Source organism: Bidens hawaiensis, unplaced genomic scaffold, assembly GCF_021521415.1.
Source record: "Bidens hawaiensis isolate Kalapana, Puna unplaced genomic scaffold, B.hawaiensis_p1.1 tig00044774_1, whole genome shotgun sequence".
Classification (NCBI taxonomy): domain Eukaryota; kingdom Viridiplantae; phylum Streptophyta; class Magnoliopsida; order Asterales; family Asteraceae; genus Bidens; species Bidens hawaiensis.
In genome coordinates this window covers 20,670-41,422 of record NW_027497958.1, presented here as the reverse complement: position 1 = coordinate 41,422, position 20,753 = coordinate 20,670, and the positions used below count along the sequence as shown (strand labels likewise).

The following is a 20,753-nucleotide window of genomic DNA, read 5'->3' as shown; positions in this document are numbered from 1 at the left end:
GTACATTCAATCTCAACCACTAAATCCAGAGGCTTATTAGGTTAAAACACCTAAATTGGTAAGGGTAAGTGCTATGTTTATCCTAAATTTCTTTGGTCTTAATCACTCATTAGACCTTGAAAAGTATTCTTCATAATAATGCATGTGATGCATCAATCTAAAATCTTGTTGAGTTGAGGTGTGAAGTGAATGCATAAACCACCCTTTCTATACACCAAGTAAAAAAATCAATTATCCCAAAATTTCCCTTTGAAGGGCAAATCATCATATTAGTGATTTGATTAGGTAATAGGTAGGTAGATTGGTAGCTAGTAATTTTCCTGTAGCATTCTCAAGGAAGCTTGAAATGATTAAGCCTTGTATCTCCAAGGCGATGCGCATAGGTGTGGGACTTGTACTCAGCCCAAGTGAAAGCCTTGTATAGAGGCTTGTTTAGTTTTAACAACTGCGGTGGGCAACTGATGGTTGTTTCAGGTGGAGGTCCACCAAAGAACGCCATTGAAAGTCGGGGTTCAGTGGATGATGTGTTAGCCATGGCTCGGTGTCTCACACTCCTAAATCTACCATTTGTCATAACCTGTATGATTATTAAAAAAAATAAATCTTAAGTGAATCTCGTGCCAAACATGCATGCATCATTTTGTTTACTATCTATTATATGCTTCAAATCTAATACAAGAAAACAACTTGGTATAGCTTTATGATCTAATGTAGTTAAGCTTTGACCAAGGCTTAGACTTGGATTTGAAACGAGCATCAATTTTTTTTTAATTATTTAAAGTTTCATCATTTGCACTTTATAGTCTCCTAAGTTTACAATTTGGTTAAATCCATGGCAATTTAGTAATAACTAATTTTAATAATTATAATAATTAATTTTGATAATTTATGGCTCTGATAGATTATTATCGAATTATTCACGGTTCTTTTTAGAAAAAGTTTATATGATTGTGTTTCCTATTAAATTAAAAATGCGACATGAAAACCAACTATAAACGTATGGTAAAGGTTTATAGCACAAATATTTAGATATCATTTTGATCGTATATTTACGACTTTATGTAAGTTTTCTTTTTCAATTGCTATTGCGTATGTAAGTATCCTAGTAACAGTATCATAACGAATTGAACCAATGCTAATGAAAAGTAATAAAAAAAACTCCATGCACATGCACTACCTACCTGTAAAAGGTCGCCAACGATGACATAAAAGGCAAGTGGATCCGGGGTGACAGGTAGCCAGCGGCCATTTGGCAACGATATCCGGAGGCCGGGTACATCGTTGGATGTGAGGAGGGTCAAGATCTGAGGGTCAGAATGCTCTCCGAAGCCAATGGCACTGCCCCGGTGGCGCATAGGGGGATAGTGATTGAGCCTGAAGAGCGAGTCACTGTGACAGTCTGTGAGCAATGCAGCAAAGTAGGAGTTTGGGAGTCCTGGACCCAAGCCTTTGGCCATCAAACCCAATATCTCACATGCCAGTCTCCTCACTGCCTCTACGTACCCAACCACCGTGTAACTGCTGTAGGTCCCCCCGGGGACGTCGCCGATCGATACGAGATCCGCACGAGGTCTAGGAGTGCGGAATCCTCCTAGACTCGTTTATTGGTGTAAAGATAAATAACACAAACACGTACAAGAACAAATACACGAACAAATACAAGAACGGGATAATCAAATCTGCAGATTCTTATATAATAATCAAACACGTTACATACCGTAACATAAACAGAAACACGTCCGACCCGAGGTGAGCTCAACCTCGGGTCGTCCCTCACGACACTTCCTCTCTTTTACTCTCTAGACAAATGAACTGTAACACACAATTACTCTTATTTTCTGGATACAAAACCTAAACAAGACACACATATATATAGACAAAACATCTTCTCGGGCTTGGGCTTGGGCCAGTAGGCGAAGTTGTTCATAACTTCGCCTATGGCGAAGTTGTGATAACTTCGCCTAAGGCAGAAGTTGTTACAACTTCGCCGTTGGCGAAGTTGTTCTAACTTCGCCTAAGGCGAAGTTGTGCTAACTTCGCCTGTGGCGTTCCGCTGGTCAGAATTGCATAGCTGTTGGTACATGTGTGTCAGTAGTTCATAGTCTAGCATTTGTAATCGAGTCTGTAATGCAATTATGTTTTGATTATGTTTATTTGTGTAATACGCGAAGTTGTCATCAAGTTCGCTATGGCGAACTTGTTAAATCAGCGAAGTTATTGACAACTTCGCCTATGGCGAAGTTGTCGTGTATATAAACTGTTTCAGACGAAACAGTTTGAGGTTGATCGTTTAGGGTTTTCGTTTCAGTTGTTTAGTGAACGTGTTCGTGTCATTGTCTGTAATAGTGACCTCGGGTCACGTGTTTGTTATCAATATAACGTGTTTGGTTTATTGCTTGTGTGTTCGATCTCTACATACTCTACACTCGTATCTACCTACGCAGGGATTCCGCACCTGCGTTGTTAGCGACATCCCGTGTACGATCCGTCAGGAACCTACAATAGCGACGGTCACAAAATGCACCAACAGTCTCCCCTTTGACCGTTGCTCTCAATTCTAACAAACACGAAAGATCATCTGTTACAAAACATGCACCAACAGACTCCCTCTTAACTGATGATCTTCTGTTTGCTCTTCAACCATCCGTGTCTGAATCTGTCTTGTAGCTTCACAACTCTACCAATCACCCAGCGTCTTCCATATCAGATCTCCCCTTCAGTGTAAGCTTCTCCGATTATAACGATTGAGGTCTTTGAAATGCATGCATCCTCGTGCCAATAGATCATCTCAACCAATCACGTGAGTCCATCTGACTTCACCAACACGTGAAGTTGGGCTTCCTCCACAACTTCACCAACTCGTCGGCATACGATAAGGTTTAATCTTCAACTACTCAACATCAAGTGATCAATTTCATCACAAAACCACCTTGACAGAATCTAACACATGACCATTAATTAATCCGAAGCATCTTCAATCACCAGGGATAACGATCAAGAACATAAACACTTTAGTTCCCGATTAAATCCAACTTGTTCCAGAATTTTCACTCTAATAAATAAGCATCACGTTTCAGGATCCAATTATCGAACGCCTTGAAAATAACATAAATAATATGCTCTGACCGCAATCCAGTAATGACGAAAGCCTTCAGTTCAATTTGACTTTCTTCAGTTGGTCAACCTCGAACAACAACAATTTCATTGCCCACAAACACCCAAATATGTGTCAATATCCAGTTTCAATCAATATCACATTCACAACCTCAACTCCAAATCCAGAGTTGACACGTATTTGTTCACACGTAAGACCAAGATATAACAAGTTTCACTCGTTGACGGAACATCTTCGGTCTCACAATAATCGTGTACACCTGGCCATACAGACGAAAACTCCAAACAATTTTTTATTTTTTATTTTTTTTTTTTAACTTCACCTGGCTGCTAACTTCACCTGGCTGCTAACTTCGCCTGGCCATAACTTCGCCTGTTCATAACTTCGCCTGTTCATAACTTCGCCTGGCTATAACTTCGCCGAGAAGTCAACTTCGCCTAAAAGTCAACTTCGCCTAAAGTCAACTTCGCCTGTTCATAACTTCGCCAGACCTTATATCTTCGCTGAAACCCTACGAACAGTGACGGCAACTTCGCCTGATGATCAATAACTTCGCCTGCGGCGCTGTTCGGCCAGAAACGCACAGAAACGTGCCAGAAACACCAAAACGCAGATCTCGAACCATAGCATAAGAGCCTAAGGCTCTGATACCACTTGTAGGTCCCCCCGGGGACGTCGCCGATCGATACGAGATCCGAACGAGGTCTAGGAGTGCGGAATCCTCCTAGACTCGTTTATTGGTGTAAAGATAAAGAACACAAACACGTACACGAACAAATACACGAACAAATACAAGAACGGGATAATCAAATCTGCAGATTCTTATATAATAATCAAACACGTTACATACCGTAACATAAACAGAAACACGTCCGACCCGAGGTGAGCTCAACCTCGGGTCGTCCCTCACGACACTTCTTCTCTTTTACTCTCTAGACAAATGAACTGTAACACACAATTACTCTTATTTTCTGGATACAAAACCTAAACAAGACACACATATATATAGACAAAACATCTTCTCGGGCTTGGGCTTGGGCCAGTAGGCGAAGTTGTTCATAACTTCGCCTAAGGCAGAAGTTGTTACAACTTCGCCGTTGGCGAAGTTGTTCTAACTTCGCCTAAGGCGAAGTTGTGCTAACTTTGCCTGTGGCGTTCCGCTGGTCAGAATTGCATAGCGACGGTCACAAAATGCACCAACAACTGCCAGCCGTTAAGTTAACCATATATTATTAGTTAATAACTACTATAACTATTTGAGTTGAGTTGACCTAACTGGTGTGAAAAGAAAACACACCTCATCATCTGACACAAAAGCATGCAAACCTGTTTCTTGCTTTAATTGGTAAAATACCAAACTAGATCCACTGTTGTTTTACCAAAAACTAGATTCTTCTTTCCACAATTTCCAATCATTAAAAAACAATACTCAACTATTATAAAATGCTTCTATATGTCACACACATTAGGCTGAGGGGTATGGGGGGCGCAAGAGGGGGCGCGAGTGGGGGCTCCAGCCAATAATATTGTGACGTGTGGCAGAGAGAGAAACTTGATAAGATGGGTGTTGGTTGTGGTGCTCGCGCCCCGGGCCCTGGTGTGGAGGGGCGCGAGAGGGGGCGCGAGGGGTTTTTTTTTTATTTTTTTATAAATGTATTAAAAAAACGTATTATTAAAAAAACTCATAAATTATTTAAAAAAACACACATTAATTAAAAAAACACATTAATATCTAAAAAAAAAATTAAAGTACTAAAAAAAACATTATTCTTATTCTTCGGCTTGGTCTTCTTCGATCAACCTCTTCCGGATACGTTCCTTTTGTTTTTCCATCAGCATTTGGTCGACCGGATTTAGGTTACTGAAGTCTCTTGTAAGGAAGTCCAAAGTTAGGAGACGGTTGTATGTTGGATGGTTGAAAGCCGGATGATTGTTGCGACCCCGAATAAAACATCGGTTGGTCCGGTGCCGACCATAAATCGTCGTAACTGTAATCTGAATCTAGGTTTGGGTACCAATTTCCAGCCATGTTTTTAAAAAAAGGTTTGGAAGATGGGGTGATTTTGGGTTTTGGGTGTGGTATGTGATATTGGTTTTGGGTGGTATGTGATATTGGTTTTATAGAGAAAAAAATTTTTTTTTTTTAATAAACAAAGAGCCCAACGGCTCTATTTACGCATTCCCAGGCCACTTCACGCATTCTCCCAGCCGCTACCCCTCTTGCGCCCGCCTGGAAATCCGCGCTCGCGCCCCTCTCGCGCCCCTCTCGCGCCTCGGTGGTGTGGTGCTCGCGCCCCGGGGCGCGAGGGAATGGCCTCACGCGCCCTTTCTCGCGCTCCACACCCCTCAGCCTTATAAATTTCTTTAGTTTTTACAACAAGGAAAAGAAGGAAGGAAATTCTTATAATTATTATTTGATTTGATCTGACTTGCTTCTTGCATTGTCAAGTCAATGTAAATCTTTTGTTGTTTGCTTGTACATGTACATTTGCACATCCCTACGTACTGGCATCTACCCTTGCTGCATATATATCCATCAAAATAAATTTCACCTTTTCAATATTTTAATACAAAGCACTTTTATTTATATATATATATATAATGAAAGAAAATGTTTGACATAAATTTAGGTAAAAATGTATATAAATAATATTTACTTTATAAAATTATTAGTATTTTTTCTTCACAGTTACCTCCTACTTCAAGTTAATTGAAATAAAATTATCACTCGCTACTAACAAAGATTATGTTTCAATTGAATCACTTTATTTCAAAAAGATTGTAAACGTTTATAAATAAAATTACATAGGATCAGATCGAACACAACTAATAAATATTGAATTACTTAGTGAAACAATTAATGACTTAAATTTCAAAAAAATTATACACTTTTAAACAAAATTACATAGGTCAATACACCTAATGAAAATTGAGTAAGTTTAGAGAAACTATAAAAACTGAGTTACTTTAATGAAAAAATTGATAGCGTGTTGACGCAAACTATAATCGAGCGAGCAACTCCAAAATTTTCTCTTAGAAAGAAAACTTATAGTATCCAGTTTCGTTTTTCGTAAATAAATAACAAATAATTAATTAATTATATTCTACTTACCTCAAGATATGTTTGAACATCAACCATTCTGCCATGCATTTTATGCAAAAATGGTTGGACAACTTATAGTGCTACCATTTTTAGTTGCTATGACTTCTTACAACTAGTTTATAATAACTAAACACATCAACACTTTATCACATATTTATAGTTTTATCACATGTTTATATTTATAGTTTTATGACAACTTATTTAACTTGTTTTGATAAAAAATATTAAATAATAAAATTGATCGTTTTAACTTTTTAGGTTTTATGTTTTTAAATGCCTCTAAGTTGTGATGGATATTATTAACACGAATAAATATATAGATTATGTTCTGAATAATAATCACTTTTACGCAATTGTGACCCTGAGGATCGAAGATTTGAGAAGTTTTATTCTGAAGTATGTGAGGTGGAGTTATTTTTCATAAATCTTTCTTGATAAGATATTGACATGAACCCTGCACCATAGTTAAAAGTGTTTTATATCAATTATGTTGCATTACTATATATGTCCATTTCATTAACTTTTTTTTCATGTGTGCCATTTATAATTAATATTATAATTACTATATGGATTAGATTATAATATGAAGTATAGTTTTTATAGGAAGGATAAGAAGTAATCTTGGCCATTGATTTTGAACATGGAGGGTTGAGATTAGTTTAGAGGGAAATCATGTGTGAAAATAAGGGGAAGGGTATAAAAGGAATAACACATTTGTTGACTTTATCTCTCCACATGCAAGGCACATGCCAAATTCCTCCATCATTTTTAAACATCCATAACTTTTATTTACGATGTTTTTATTGAAAAAAAAATTCACCATAATAACGAGTGTCTTTTTATCTTTTATATGAGTACCATATTGTAATATAAAAATTAAAAAAAATTAGTGGGTTTTTTACAAATTGTGGTTTACAAAATTGTGTTGTACAATAGTATTTTCATTGTTTTTTTTTTCATTGTGTTTTTTCTATTTTGTTTTTTACATTGTGTCATACAATTGTGTTTTTCCATTGTGTTTTTTACATTGTGTTTTTCATAGTGTTTTCCATTGTGTTTTTTTCGGACTTTTCCGGCGAGGTGGTGGCGGTGAGTGACGGTTGTGGTGGCGGTGGGCGGTGGAGTGTTGGTGGTTGTAGGAGATGAGTGAAGATGTAATTGGATTTTATGTAAGTGGGTTTTTGAAATTAATATAAATGGATTTTAAGATTAAAGTAAGTGAGTTTTGATATTAAGGTGTTAGACTAAAATACCCTCATTCCTAGCCTTTTTAGAAAAACCAAACTTCTTATTTGAACCTAACCCTATATTTGAAATAGTTATTATCATTAATTTTTTAATTTCATACGTATTAATTATTATCTCTTTAAAATGTTTTTTTCTCAATAATGACGATAAAAAACATTTTAAAAAGATACTTGTTCAAGAATAATAATAATAATAATAATAATAATAATAATAAAACACTTTTACTATTATTATTGTAATTGTAATTTTTAGGGTTTCTTAGTTTATTTTATTTTATTTTTTATTTTGACTTATATTATTACTTATTATTGGTTCTATTATTATTATTATATGGTTTTCTTTGGTATTATTTTTTATTATTACTAATATTATCATCATCGCTATTTTATTATTATTATTATTATTATTATTATTATTATTATTGTTATTATTATTACAGACTAATATGGTTACCGTCATATATTTTTGTTCATGATACCGCTTATTTTGGTTACATGGAGCATTGCCTTATGTGGGAAAAATTACTTAATTCCAATATCATTTTCATACCATTATAGACTCCATTTTCCATATATAAAAAGATGTTTCTGTTGGGTTTCAACGGTGGTCCGAGACAAAAACGGATAAACTATTTGACCCGTTTTATTTAATATTTCGGTTTCGATAATAATTAATCCATATTAATTATTAACCTCATTAACGAAACAATAAAGAAACGCAGCGGAATAAAATATTTAAAACGAACGATGAACCGAAACCCGAACCCGGATCCAATTACAAACGCGTACGAGTACAATAAACGATAAATAATAATCAACCATAGGAGGTTTGTCGATATACCTCGGTTACGAGAACCGGGAAGACACCGAGAGTATACGAGTCACGCTAGATCGACACAATCAAAGAGCAATGAAGTTCCGGCAGCGGCGGCGGCTAGCGGCGGCGGCGGAAGCAAGTGATAATGCTCAGATTTAGTTCTAACGGTAGAGATTAGAAAGAAAATAGAAGATCTTGAGCTAGGAAGCTATCACTTTGAGATTGTACGCTTTATAAAAACTCAGTCCATTGTTCTCTCTTGAAAATGCCTCCAAAATAACAATAATATTTATGTGTATGGATGTGTGGTCTCTTGAGCTGGGTGTCATCATAATTTTTATGTGAGGCCATCTTGGGTTGCTTGCAAGAAAACCTAAACAGGATAGGTATAGGTTCTGCACTTTTTATTTCTTTTTTGACTTTTAGGCTTTTTATGTGTCGGGCCTAATTAACCTTTAAGTAGGCCTTTATCTCGTTGCCCCCGGTGTAACTCTGTCCGGGTCACGTTCGGGTCGGTCACGTTGACTTGACCCGAAACGTCCATAAAATCCAACAGTCTCCCACTTGGACGTATTTGGGTCAAGTATCACAACGCTGACAGCCAAAGGCGTTCTAGCTACACATAGATGTCCCCAACCGAATGTGACATTTTTAAATCCATAACCAAAGTATCTTGGAATACCTTATTGCAAGACAATGAATTTATAGTAATCGTCGTCATCTATCCTTTCTGTATAAGACATTAATTGAACAATAAGACATGGATCAAATCAATCTCATATAGTGTTAAATTATTTTAGTTCTCGATATAGAGTCAAAGTGGTCCAATCAAACACACAGTTAGTTTGGGTGAGGCCTCACACTTTACCAGTTTGAATCAACGAGGGCGCCAAAATGTCTAACTGTTACATTTGAATGTAAGAGTACAGAATCCCATCTTGACTACATACAACTCCCACTGAACTCCAGAACATTCCCAACCAGTGCCTTTATGGCTGGCAGTTACGCAACAGCGATTGACATGATCAAAGAATATTCCTCGGTAAACGAAAGTTCTAATATGTATCTCAGGTCTAAGGATACTAAATGAGCATACTATTATCAAAACATCTTATGATCAAGATCCTTGAAGATGATTTGATGCGAGTTACATCCAACGTCATTCATAATGAGGTCTATGAGTTTGGAAGTCAACTTCTTGAGTCCAAAGTCAGAATAGTCTTAATTAAGAATCGTTCCCACGAGTCTGACCGACTACGGATAATTTAGAATATAATATTCATGGATTAAACGTATTAAAAGAACACAGTTGTATCATTCATCGTTTGCATTTAACCATTAAATCAAAAGTGAACTGAAAAGTACAACTGTTTGAATGTTCATACATCCAAATACTAAATCAAAATAAATTACTAGCAAGTCTAAGCCCGATAGCATCTCTATGCTGATCATGTTTGTCCTGAGTCATTGGCTTAGTGAACGGGTCGGCTAGATTTTGATCTGTGTTTACTTTGCTTATCACGATGTCACCTCGTTCCAATATTTCCCGAATAAGATGGAACTTCCTTAGAATGTGCTTGGTCCTATGATGAGACCTTGGCTCTTTGGCTTGAGCAATAGCACCTGTGTTATCACAGAATATCTCGATTGGTTTGTGGATACTCGGAACCACATCAAGATCGGTGATGAACTTCTTCATCCAAGCAGCCTCCTTAGTAGCATCAGATGCGGCTATATATTCAGATTCGGTGGTAGAATCCGCTACTACACTCTGCTTGGAGCTCTTCCAATAAACAGCTCCTCCATTGAGAGTGAAAACGAAACCTGACTGTGAGCGAGAATCATCTCGGTCAGTCTGGAAGCTAGCATCAGTGTAACACTTTACAGTAAGCTCCTCTTCCACTCACCCAAACACCAAGAACATGTCTTTGGTCCTATTCAAGTACCTTAGAATGTTCTTCACAGCAGTCCAATGGGTAATGCCAGGACTCTGTTGAAAACGACTGGTCATGCTCAAGGCATACGACACGTCAGGTCTAGTACATAACATAGCATACATGATAGAGCCAACCGCTGAAGCATATGGAATTGCTTGCATACGTTTAGATTCAATGTCCGTTGCCGGAGATTGCGATTTGCTCAACACGGTTCCCTTAGTCATTGGAACAGCTCCTTTCTTGGAGTTTTCCATTGAGAAGCGTGCCATTACTTTGTCTATGTAAGTACTTTGACTAAGCCCTAGAATCCGCTTAGATCTATCTCTATAGATCTTTATTCCCAGAATATAAGCGGCTTCTCCAAGATCTTTCATTGCAAAACAAGATTCCAACCATAGCTTAACTTGTTTAAGCATAGGAATGTCGTTTCCAATGATCAGTATATCATCCACATACAAAATGAGGAATGATATAGTGCTCCCACTAGCCTTTCTGTAAACACAAGGTTCATCTTCGTTTTTGACAAAACCAAACTCTTTGATTTTCTCGTCAAAGTGAAGATTCCAGCTTCGAGATGCCTGCTTAAGTCCATAAATGGACTTGTTCAATTTGCAAACTTTATTAGGATATTTTGGATTGACAAAACCTTCAGGCTGAACCATATAGACATCTTCAGAAAGATGTCCATTAAGGAAAGCGGTTTTGACATCCATTTGCCATATCTCATAATCATAGTATGCAGCAATGGCAAGCAAAATCCTAATTGACTTAGTCATAGCAACGGGCGAAAAAGTTTCCTCATAGTCAACACCTTGAGTTTGAGTGAAACCTTTTGCGACTAGCCGTGCTTTGTAGGTTTGCACATTTCCATGCATGTCGGTTTTCTTCTTGAAAATCCATTTGCTCCCCACTGCCCGACAATCGGGGGGTAGCTCAACCAAGTTCCAAACTTGGTTATCATGCATGGACTGCATCTCAGCATTCATGGCATCTTGCCATTTCTTGGATTCCGGATCCAAGATAGCAGACTTGTAGTTAGTAGGCTCGTCCCCAGACTCGTCTACTAATAAGACTTCGGCACCATCTAGATGACATAAGTATCTAGCATTTGGTACGGGAGTCCTACTACTTCTGCGAACGCTTGTGTTCACGTCTGATGTATCAGCAACAACAACTTGTTGATCAGACTCTCCAACTTCCTCAGCAGTTGGTTGTGGTTCTTGAATTTCTTCAAGATCAACAATGTTACTTCTAGTTCCTTGACTAAGAAATTCTTCTTCAAGAAAGTAGCCTTTCCTCCTGACAGAAATCGTATTTGTATCAGGATGAAAAAAGTAATAACCGCTCTTGTAGTAGTATCCGACGAAAATAACTTTTTCTCCGCAGGGATCAAGTTTGTCATCAGACTCACTTGTGATATAAGCATCACATCCCCATACTCTAAGATAAGACAACTTGGGTTTCTTTCCCTTATGCCATATCTCATATGGAGTCTTGTCTATCTTCTTAGTTGGAGCTAGATTGACAATGCGAGCGGCGGTCATAAGGGCGTAACCCCAAAAGGAGTGAGGCAAGTTGGTTCTACACATCATCGATCGAACCATGTTTAGCAAGGTTCGGTTTCTCCTCTCGCTCACGCCATTAAGTTGGGGTGTGCCAGGAGGAGTGAGCTGTGAAACAATTCCATGCTCTTTTAGATGAGTGATGAACTCTGTGCTGAGATACTCTCCACCTCGATCTGATCGAAGTATCTTAATGGTTTTGTCAAGTTGGTTTTCCACTTCGCTTTGAAACTCTTTGAACTTTTCAAAAGTTTCGTGCTTGTGTTTCATAAGATACACATAAGCGTATCGACTATAATCGTCGATAAAAGAAACGAAGTATCTTTCATGGTTTCTAGTCATGGTTCTAAAAAGTCCACATACATCAGTATGTATGAGTCCTAATAGATCACTTGCTCGTTCACTTTTATTAGTGAAGGAGTCTTTGGCGAGTTTGCCAGCTAAGCAAGATTCACAAGTGTTAAAAGAGTCCGGTCCTGAGTGTTCAAGAATACCTTCGGATTGGAGTCTTTTAACTCTTGCCTTGCTTATGTGGCCAGTCGGCAATGCCATAGAAAAGTATCGTTGAAACTAGTCTTGATACGTTTTGAAAGATGATATACGTTATTGTCAGGTTGAACATCAATCTCATAAATACCATTTCGAGGTTTAGCCTCAAAATAAAAGATATCATTTAAGTAAGCAGAAATAGCCATGCCATTAAGAACATACTTAAATCCTTGTTCAAATAACAACGAAACTGAAATGATGTTTCTGGTCAAGCCAGGAGCATACAAACAATTATTTAAAGGAAAAACTAGGCCAGATGGACAAGCAAAATGAAATACTCCAGTTGCCAGAACTGGTACTCTCTTCCCATCTCCAACGATGAGTTCCATGCTGCCTTTATTCAGTTTCCTCCACTTCTCAGGTTCCTGCAAGACATTAACGATGTGGTAACCACATCCGGTATCAAATACCCATGTGTTGCTAGAGACAGTGAAAAGTTCAATAACGTATATGGAAATACCTCCAGAAGAGCCTTCACCATTGGCTCTCTTCTTTCTGATCTCAGCAAGGTGCTCGGGGCAGTTTCTCATCCAGTGCCCCATTTGGTTGCATTTGAAGCACTTGCGCTCCTCAAAGGGCGGCGGTTTTTTCTTTGCAACCACTTTGTTAGTGTTGGTGGCAACATGGGCAGCAACAGTAACTTTCTTCTTGCCTTTTCCCTTAAAACTCCGATTCTTTGGTTTTTGGCTTCTTGACACCAGCAGATCGAATCATCAGAACTTGATTGGTCCTAGAAGGAATGTTCATCTCAGCCGTCTTGAGCATGTTATGAAGCTCCGGCACTGTCTTCACCCAACCATTCATGTTGAAATTCATTACGAACTGGTCGTATGAGTTGGGGAGAGAGTTGAGAATGAAATCCGATGCCATATCATCGGGCATGGGATAATCAAGTTTCTTGAGCTGATCGATGTGCCCCTTCATCTTTAGAACATGAGCACTGACGGGAGACCCCTCTGCCATCTTGCAACTGATGAGTTGTTTCATGGTGTCGAAACGTTCTTGACGGGCTTGTTTCTGGAACATGCCCTTGAGTTGTTCAAGCATCTCATAGGCACCAAAGTCTTCCAAGCCTTTAGCAAGCTCAGAAGTCATGGTGGCTAGCATAATATGTAACACCCCGACCAAAGGCGGATTATACATCGGGGCGCCACATATTGTTTCATTACTCGTGACACTATTGGGTGTCAATATTTAATAAATACATTCATTCGCGCAGGCGCAGGGTAAACATAAGATATAAATAAACCAACATAAATTAATATATTATAAATCATAATATTCGAACAGCAATAACTTGTCTTGATATATTTTAATCTAGGTCCAAAAGTAAAAACGTCCTACGCGTCCACAAGCTCCAAAAGTAGCTACAGCAAACCTGAACATGTGTTAAAATAAACGTCAAACACTTGCGTGTTGGTGAGAAATCAAGTTTAATACAATACATAGATAACAATAAATCTGCGCGCAACATGTGTATGTCTGGTTTTCAACAAGGGTGTAATCTGATCGGGACCAACTCTAAGATTCATAAGACTGCCAGTGCTCACAAACAAGACAAACTGTGCATGTGTATACAAAAGAGAAAATCATAAACGATAGTTCTCCCGTGTTCATCTAATGGTACCATGAAAACTGCGGAATAGACCGACAAGACGGTTAATGATCCACACATACAAATAAACAGCCAAGTCTACGTCCTCAACACATGGGATACTGCGCGACTAAAGTTCATAAACAAGTTTAAGACTCTAAGTTTGTATGAACACATGAACATCCCAAAACATTAAAAGCAAAAAGGGATTAGGTACGAGACTACTAACTTGATAAACGATGCGGTGTAAGATAAAGCAAGAACCAACTTTAAACAAGCACAAGTTAACCTATAAATAAGATTATTGTTTTAATGATTGGTTTAAGTCTTGATTATAAGTTAGCATAATTAATAAGTAAATTATTATATTTAACATATATATTACCGAAAATCAGGGCAGAGGAGAGGAGAAAACGGAGGCAAGAGAAGAAGACGGCAGAGAGAGCAAGGGGCAAGAGAACAGGAGAGATTAAGTGTTTTGTGTGTGTAGTGTTATGAAAATATTGTTATTATTTATAGGAAAACCCTAGGAGACATAATCCCTAGAAAAGGGGAAAGGATCTTTAACAGGATCAAGCAAAAGATATCAAAAAGCATAAGAAAACAAAAGCAAAAGATATGGAAAGATATGGCAGCTGCAGAGGCAAGATAAAGCTGACAGGTTAACAGTAAAAAAAAGCATGGGCGGGTCAGATAAAGGTACTGGTCAAGCATGGCAAAAGCAGATCTCCAAAGATAATGTCAGTCACTTTTTCTGCCAACCAATGGGGTTGGTGCGCCAAAAGTGGCTTTTCAGACATAAAGCAGATTAGGTCAACAGCTCAAAGATAAGACAACACAAAAGCAACGGCTAGATTAAACAGAAGAAAACTCAAAGGGTTCAGCGCGAGAAGGCTAAGGCGCGAAGGCAGACACAGAAGGTCAAGAGAGCGCGAGCGCGAAGGCAGACAGAAACAACCTTAACGCGTCGCGGGAAGAACTACATTTCTAAGCGCGTCGCGGGAAGAATCACATTTCTTAGCGCGCCGCGGGAGGAACTAGAATTCCTAGCGCGCCGCGGGAAGAACTATAATTCTTCGCGCGTCGAGGGATGAATTACAATTCTTAGCGCGCTGCGAGAACTACAATCCTTAGCGCGTCGCGGGAAGAACTACCGTTCTTAGCGCGCTGCGAGAAGAACTACAATTCTTAGCGCGCTGCGAGAAGAGTTCGTCTCGCGTATCGCTGAAACAGGTGGTCTTCACGCAGGCTTCCTTGCAAGGGGTCTGCGCAGACAACCTTAGGCGGGAAGGAACAAAAGAGTTAGAAGAAGAGGAAAACAAGGCTTAAGGGCGGGACGGCGACAAGAGGGAAAAGAAGGCGGAAAGAGAGAGGGAGAGGGACGGGACGGCGGAAAGAAAGAGAGAGAAAGAGGCGGGAAGGAAAATATATTATTATTATTAAAAATAAAGTATAAGTATAAATAAATATCACATCATAAAAGAAAGAGTTCGGGTCAGAGAAACGGGTACCTGGGTCGGGTCGGATCGGGGCAGATGTCACAGTCTCCCCTACTTTAAGAAATTTCGTCCCGAAATTTATCTCGAAGTAGGTTGCGCAGAGAACAGGTGCGGGTACTTGATCTTCATTTGATCTTCCCTTTCCCATGTAAACTCGGCTCCGCGCTTGGACTCCCATCGAACTTTAACAATAGGGATACGACTGCGCTTGGTTTGCTTAACCTCGCGATCCATAATCTCAACAGGCTTCTCAACGAAATGCATAGTTTCATCAACTTGAACTTCATCAAGTGGAATGTGAAGGTTCTCATCAGCTAAACACTTCTTGAGATTGGATACATGGAACGTTGGATGCACATTACTGAGCGCGGGCGGCAGGTCAAGTCTGTAGGCAACTTTTCCCACACGCGCGAGAATCTTGAATGGTCCAACATATCGAGGAGCAAGCTTACCCTTCTTCCCAAAGCGGACAACACCTTTCCAAGGCGACACTTTGAGGAGAACAAGATCACCAACTTGAAATTCGAGAGGCTTTCGCCTACGATCTGCGTAACTCTTCTGTCGGCTTCTGGCAGTCAGCAGATGATCACGGATCTTGGCGATTTTATCTGTTGTCTCTTGAACAAGTTCGGGTCCTGTGATTTGAGTTTCTCCCACTTCGCTCCAACAAATCGGGGAGCGGCACTTACGACCGTAAAGTGCTTCAAATGGGGCCATACCGATACTGGAATGATAGCTGTTATTATAAGAGAACTCAATCAAAGGCAGGTGGGCAGGTGTGAATCCCAATTACCTCCAAAATCAAGAACACAAGATCGGAGCATATCCTCAAGAGTCTGAATAGTTCGCTCAGACTGACCGTCAGTCTGGGGATGATATGCCGTACTCATTTCCAAGCGAGTTCCTAGCGCAGATTGGAGAGATTTCCAAAAGCGAGATATAAAACGGCCATCGCGATCGGATATGATGCTCAAAGGAGTACCATGGCGGCAGACAATTTCCTTGACATAAAGCTGCGCGAGTTGCTCAACACGGTAGTTTTCACGAATGGGCAGAAAGTGAGCAGACTTAGTCAAACGATCCACTATTACCCAAATGCTATCATGTTTGCTTGCTGTCAAAGGTAACTTGGTAATAAAGTCCATCGCTACACATTCCCATTTCCACGTAGGAATTTCTGGTTGTTCGAGCAAACCAGATGGGCGTTGGTGTTCAGCTTTTACTTTAGAACAAGTCAGGCATCTAGCTACGAACACAGCAATATCCTTCTTCATACCGGGCCACCAATAAGTAATGCGCAAATCCTTGTACATCTTATCAGCGCCAGGATGAATAGAATACCGAGATTTGTGCGCTTCACTCAGGATATCAGCGCGAAGATTCACATCAAAGGGAATCCAGATGCGATTGAGATAGCAGAGAATTCCACTTAGATTAGGCACAAAATGCGCTTCCGCGCCACACGCTAACTCGGCGCGAAGGTTACCATTACTGATGGATGCGCGCTGCGCGTCACGGATACGCGATTCAAGGTTGCTTTGAATCGGCGCAAAGTGAAGATGCGTGCGCGGCAAAATACAGTTAAGCTGGCAGGGTTTTCGGCTGAGCGCATCGGCTACCACATTAGCCCTACCAGGATGATACCGGATCTCACAATCGTAATCGCTGATGAGTTCGTTCCATCGGCGTTGTCTCATGTTAAGTTCCTTCTGATCAAAGATATGCTGAAGGCTTTTATGGTCAGTGTAAAGGATACACTTAGTACCATAAAGGTAGTGTCTCCAGATCTTTAAGGCAAAAACAACTGCACCAAGTTCGAGGTCGTGAGTTGTATAATTCTTTTCATGAACCTTGAGTTGCCTTGATGCGTAAGCGATAACCTTGCCTCGTTGCATAAGAACACAACCGAGACCTTGGTTGGAGGCATCGCAGTACACGACAAAATCATCATTACCCTCAGGTAGCGCAAGAACAGGAGCTTCACACAACAAACGCTTGAGCGTTAGAAAGGCTTCTTCTTGCTTCGAGCCCCAAATATACGGTTTACCTTTGTGCGTTAGAGCTGTTAAAGGCAAAGCGATCTTCGAGAAGTTCGAAATGAAACGCCGGTAATAACCAGCTAAGCCCAGAAAGGAACGGATCTCAGAAGGAGAGGATGGCGTAATCCAGTTCTTGATTGCTTCAATTTTGGATGGGTCGACATGAATACCCATCTTGTTTACAACATGACCAAGAAACTGTACTTCATCCGACCAAAATTCACACTTGGAGAGCTTGGCAAAGAGCTGCTCGGTTCGAAGCTTTTGCAACACCAACCGAAGATGTTGCTCATGCTCGGCCTTGGTCTTAGAATAAATCAGAACGTCATCGATAAACACAATCACGAATTTATCCAAGAAAGGCCTACACACCCGATTCATTAGATCCATGAAAACGGCGGGTGCGTTGGTTAAACCGAAGGACATGACCAAGAATTCAAAATGGCCATAACGAGTTCGAAAAGCTGTCTTCGGAACATCTTCATCGCGGATGCGCAACTGGTGATAGCCAGAGCGGAGATCAATCTTCGAGAAACAAGAGGCACCTTGGAGTTGATCAAAGAGGTCGTCAATACGCGGTAAGGGGTACCGGTTTTTAATGGTGAGTTTGTTCAACTCGCGGTAATCAATACACATGCGAAACGATCCATCTTTCTTTTTAACGAACAACACCGGAGCACCCAAGGGCGAAGAGCTAGGGCGGATGAATCCTTTAGCAGTCAACTCTTGAAGTTGGCTTGCCAATTCTTGCATCTCAGCGGGTGCAAGACGATAAGGAGATTTAGCTACGGGGGAAGCACCAGGGACAAGATCAATACGGAACTCGACTTCACGAGCGGGAGGGATACCAGGAAGATCATCAGGAAAAACTTCAGGGAAATCACGCACAACAGGGATATCGCGAAGCTTCTTTTCTTCAGCAGGTTTAACCACATGGGCTAGAAATGCAATACACTTCTTCCGCATGAGTCTTTGGGCTTCGGCGCAAGACATAAGTTTAAGACCACTGGAGGGTTTTTCGCCGTAGATATGAAGATCACCATTTTCTCGAGGAATGCGAATCAACTTCTTGGCGCAAATAACTTCGGCGCGATTCTTCGAGAGCCAGTCCATACCAATGATAACATCAAAGCTTCCAAGAGGCATGGGGATGAGGTCAATCAGAAAATCGTTTTCGTTAAGGTTAAGCGTACAATCTTTAATCACTGAGTTTATTAAAACAGTTTCACCATTAGCCAATTCAACTGAAAAATCTTCTTTTAAATCGTTGCGCGGTCGCGCAAGCTTCTGCTCGAAGGCGCGAGAGATAAAACTTCGATCGGCGCCAGTATCAAAAAGTACAGAAGCATAAAATCCGTTAAGCAAAAATGTACCATTAACTACGTCATTATTCGCTTGCGCTTGGTGCGCGGTTATGTTAAAAGCTCGTCCACGCGTTACTTGGTTTGAAATCTGGTTCACCGGATTCGCTTGTGTAATCTGAACTTGTAGTCTCGGGCACGCGTTCCGGAAATGACTGGGATCACCGCAGTTAAAGCACGATCTGGGTCGTGGGTTTTGGTAGGTTGGTTGAGGGTTTTGCGGGTAGACTGGTGGTGTTGGCGCAATTGGATTGGCGAGAAGGACTCTACAGTTTTCTGCAAGGTGACCAGCGCGGCCACATCGGGTACAAAGTCGACATGGGACTTGAGGTGGGTGGTGGAGTCTACAGGTTGGGCAAAAGGGGTGGTTTCCTGTGTAAGGTTTCTTAGTTGGCGGGGCAGGGAGTGCTGGATTGGTTAAGGCATAGTTATGGGCTACAGGAGGTGTTGGGTAGGTTAACAGTGGGTTAGGCGCATAAACTGGAGGTTGGTATGCGGGTTGCTGGACAATGGGCGGGTTGATAAGCGCATAGGCCTTGCGCCTGCGCTTGAGGTTGTTACGGTTTGAGGGTTCTGGTTTGGTTTCTGTTGGTTCAGGAACAGTCTTGGTGAGTTTGGTCTTTTCTGTTCCCCGCAGGAACAAGGTTCCTGCTCTGACATGGTTGTCGCTGAGCACAGCGGCCAACTCAATAGCGTCAGGGAGGGTTACTGGGTTTCTGGCCCATACAGAATCTTGAATTTCCATGGGGAGACCCCCAAGGAATTTCTCTATGGCTCGGCGGGAAGGGGTAACAAGGTGAGGGACCAGTAAGCTTAGCTCGTGGAAGCGCGTCGCGTACTCGCGCGCTTCACCGCTGTATTGCTTAAGATTCCAAAATTCCTCCTCCAGGCGCTTAACTTCGTTGGGAGGGCAGAATTCTCGCGTAAGAATTTCCTTGAATTCCTCCCATGTCATGCTAGAAGCAGCCTCTGCGCCACGCGCATGAGCTACTCCATTCCACCATGTAAGCGCTCTGGATTCCAGGACACTGGAAGCATATAGGGTTCGTCTGTCTGAGGGGCATTGGGTGTGGAGGAAAGTGTTTTCTATTTTCTCAAGCCACTGGAGCATCACGGTGGCTCCTTCAAGACCTGTGAACTTTGGAGGGTTACCCGCGTTAAAGGACTTAATGTTGTAACCAGAGGTGTTGGTATTGTTTTGGCTCAAAGCTTGGGCTATTGCGGCGGCCATTTCCTGGGAACGTTGCTGTCTACGCATGCGCGAGGCTTCTCTTCTCTGAAATCGGCGAGATAGCGGAGGCATTCTATAAAAATTTTAATTTTAGTTAATATCTTGGCTTTAGCGCAAAGTTTTAATCTTATAAAGCTTGGTTTCACGGAGTCAGTTACTGTCAAAAGTTAAAGTAAAATAAATGACTTTAATGCAGACTTAATAAAGGTAACAAACTTGAACCAAGAATCGGCAATTCATGTATCACCATGACTTTCCGAATTCCCAATTTAAAATATACGAGCAAACGAGTATTGGAGATTGACGATTCATGTATCACCATGACTTTTCAATCTTCAATATAAAACATACAAGAAAATGAGTATTGGGGGTTGACAATTCATGTATCACCATGACTTTTCAAGTCTCCAACCTCAGAACATAATCGTAAATGGAAATTGAAAATCAACTATTCATGTATCACCATGACTTTTCGGATTTTCAAATCCAACAAACGAACATGTAAGTAAAATCAATAAAAATCGAAATTCGACAAAAATCGAAATATCGCGAAATAAAACATAAAATCATATACTGCGCAAGTGCGAGCATATTCATAAATAACGAGTAATTAACAATAAGCGCGCAAACATGAGATTTCTCTCATGCGCGAGAAGGGACTCTTAGGTATTCTAGGCCGTTACGTCTAACCACCTATCC

At 40.5% G+C, this 20,753-nt stretch overlaps 1 protein-coding gene across 1 annotated transcript in view; it reads right to left on the bottom strand.

The window, feature by feature from the left end:
- Positions 1 to 331: 331 nt before the first annotated feature.
- LOC143595181 (gibberellin 2-beta-dioxygenase 2-like) overlaps positions 332 to 20,753 on the bottom strand; it is a 38,038-nt gene continuing 17,616 nt past the window's right edge. The window contains exons 2-3 of the mRNA XM_077074284.1: positions 1,182 to 1,518; positions 332 to 577 (exon numbers count right to left, since the gene is read on the bottom strand). Coding sequence (XP_076930399.1) covers positions 332 to 577; positions 1,182 to 1,518 — 583 coding nt within the window. The remainder of the gene's footprint in view (positions 578 to 1,181; positions 1,519 to 20,753) is intronic.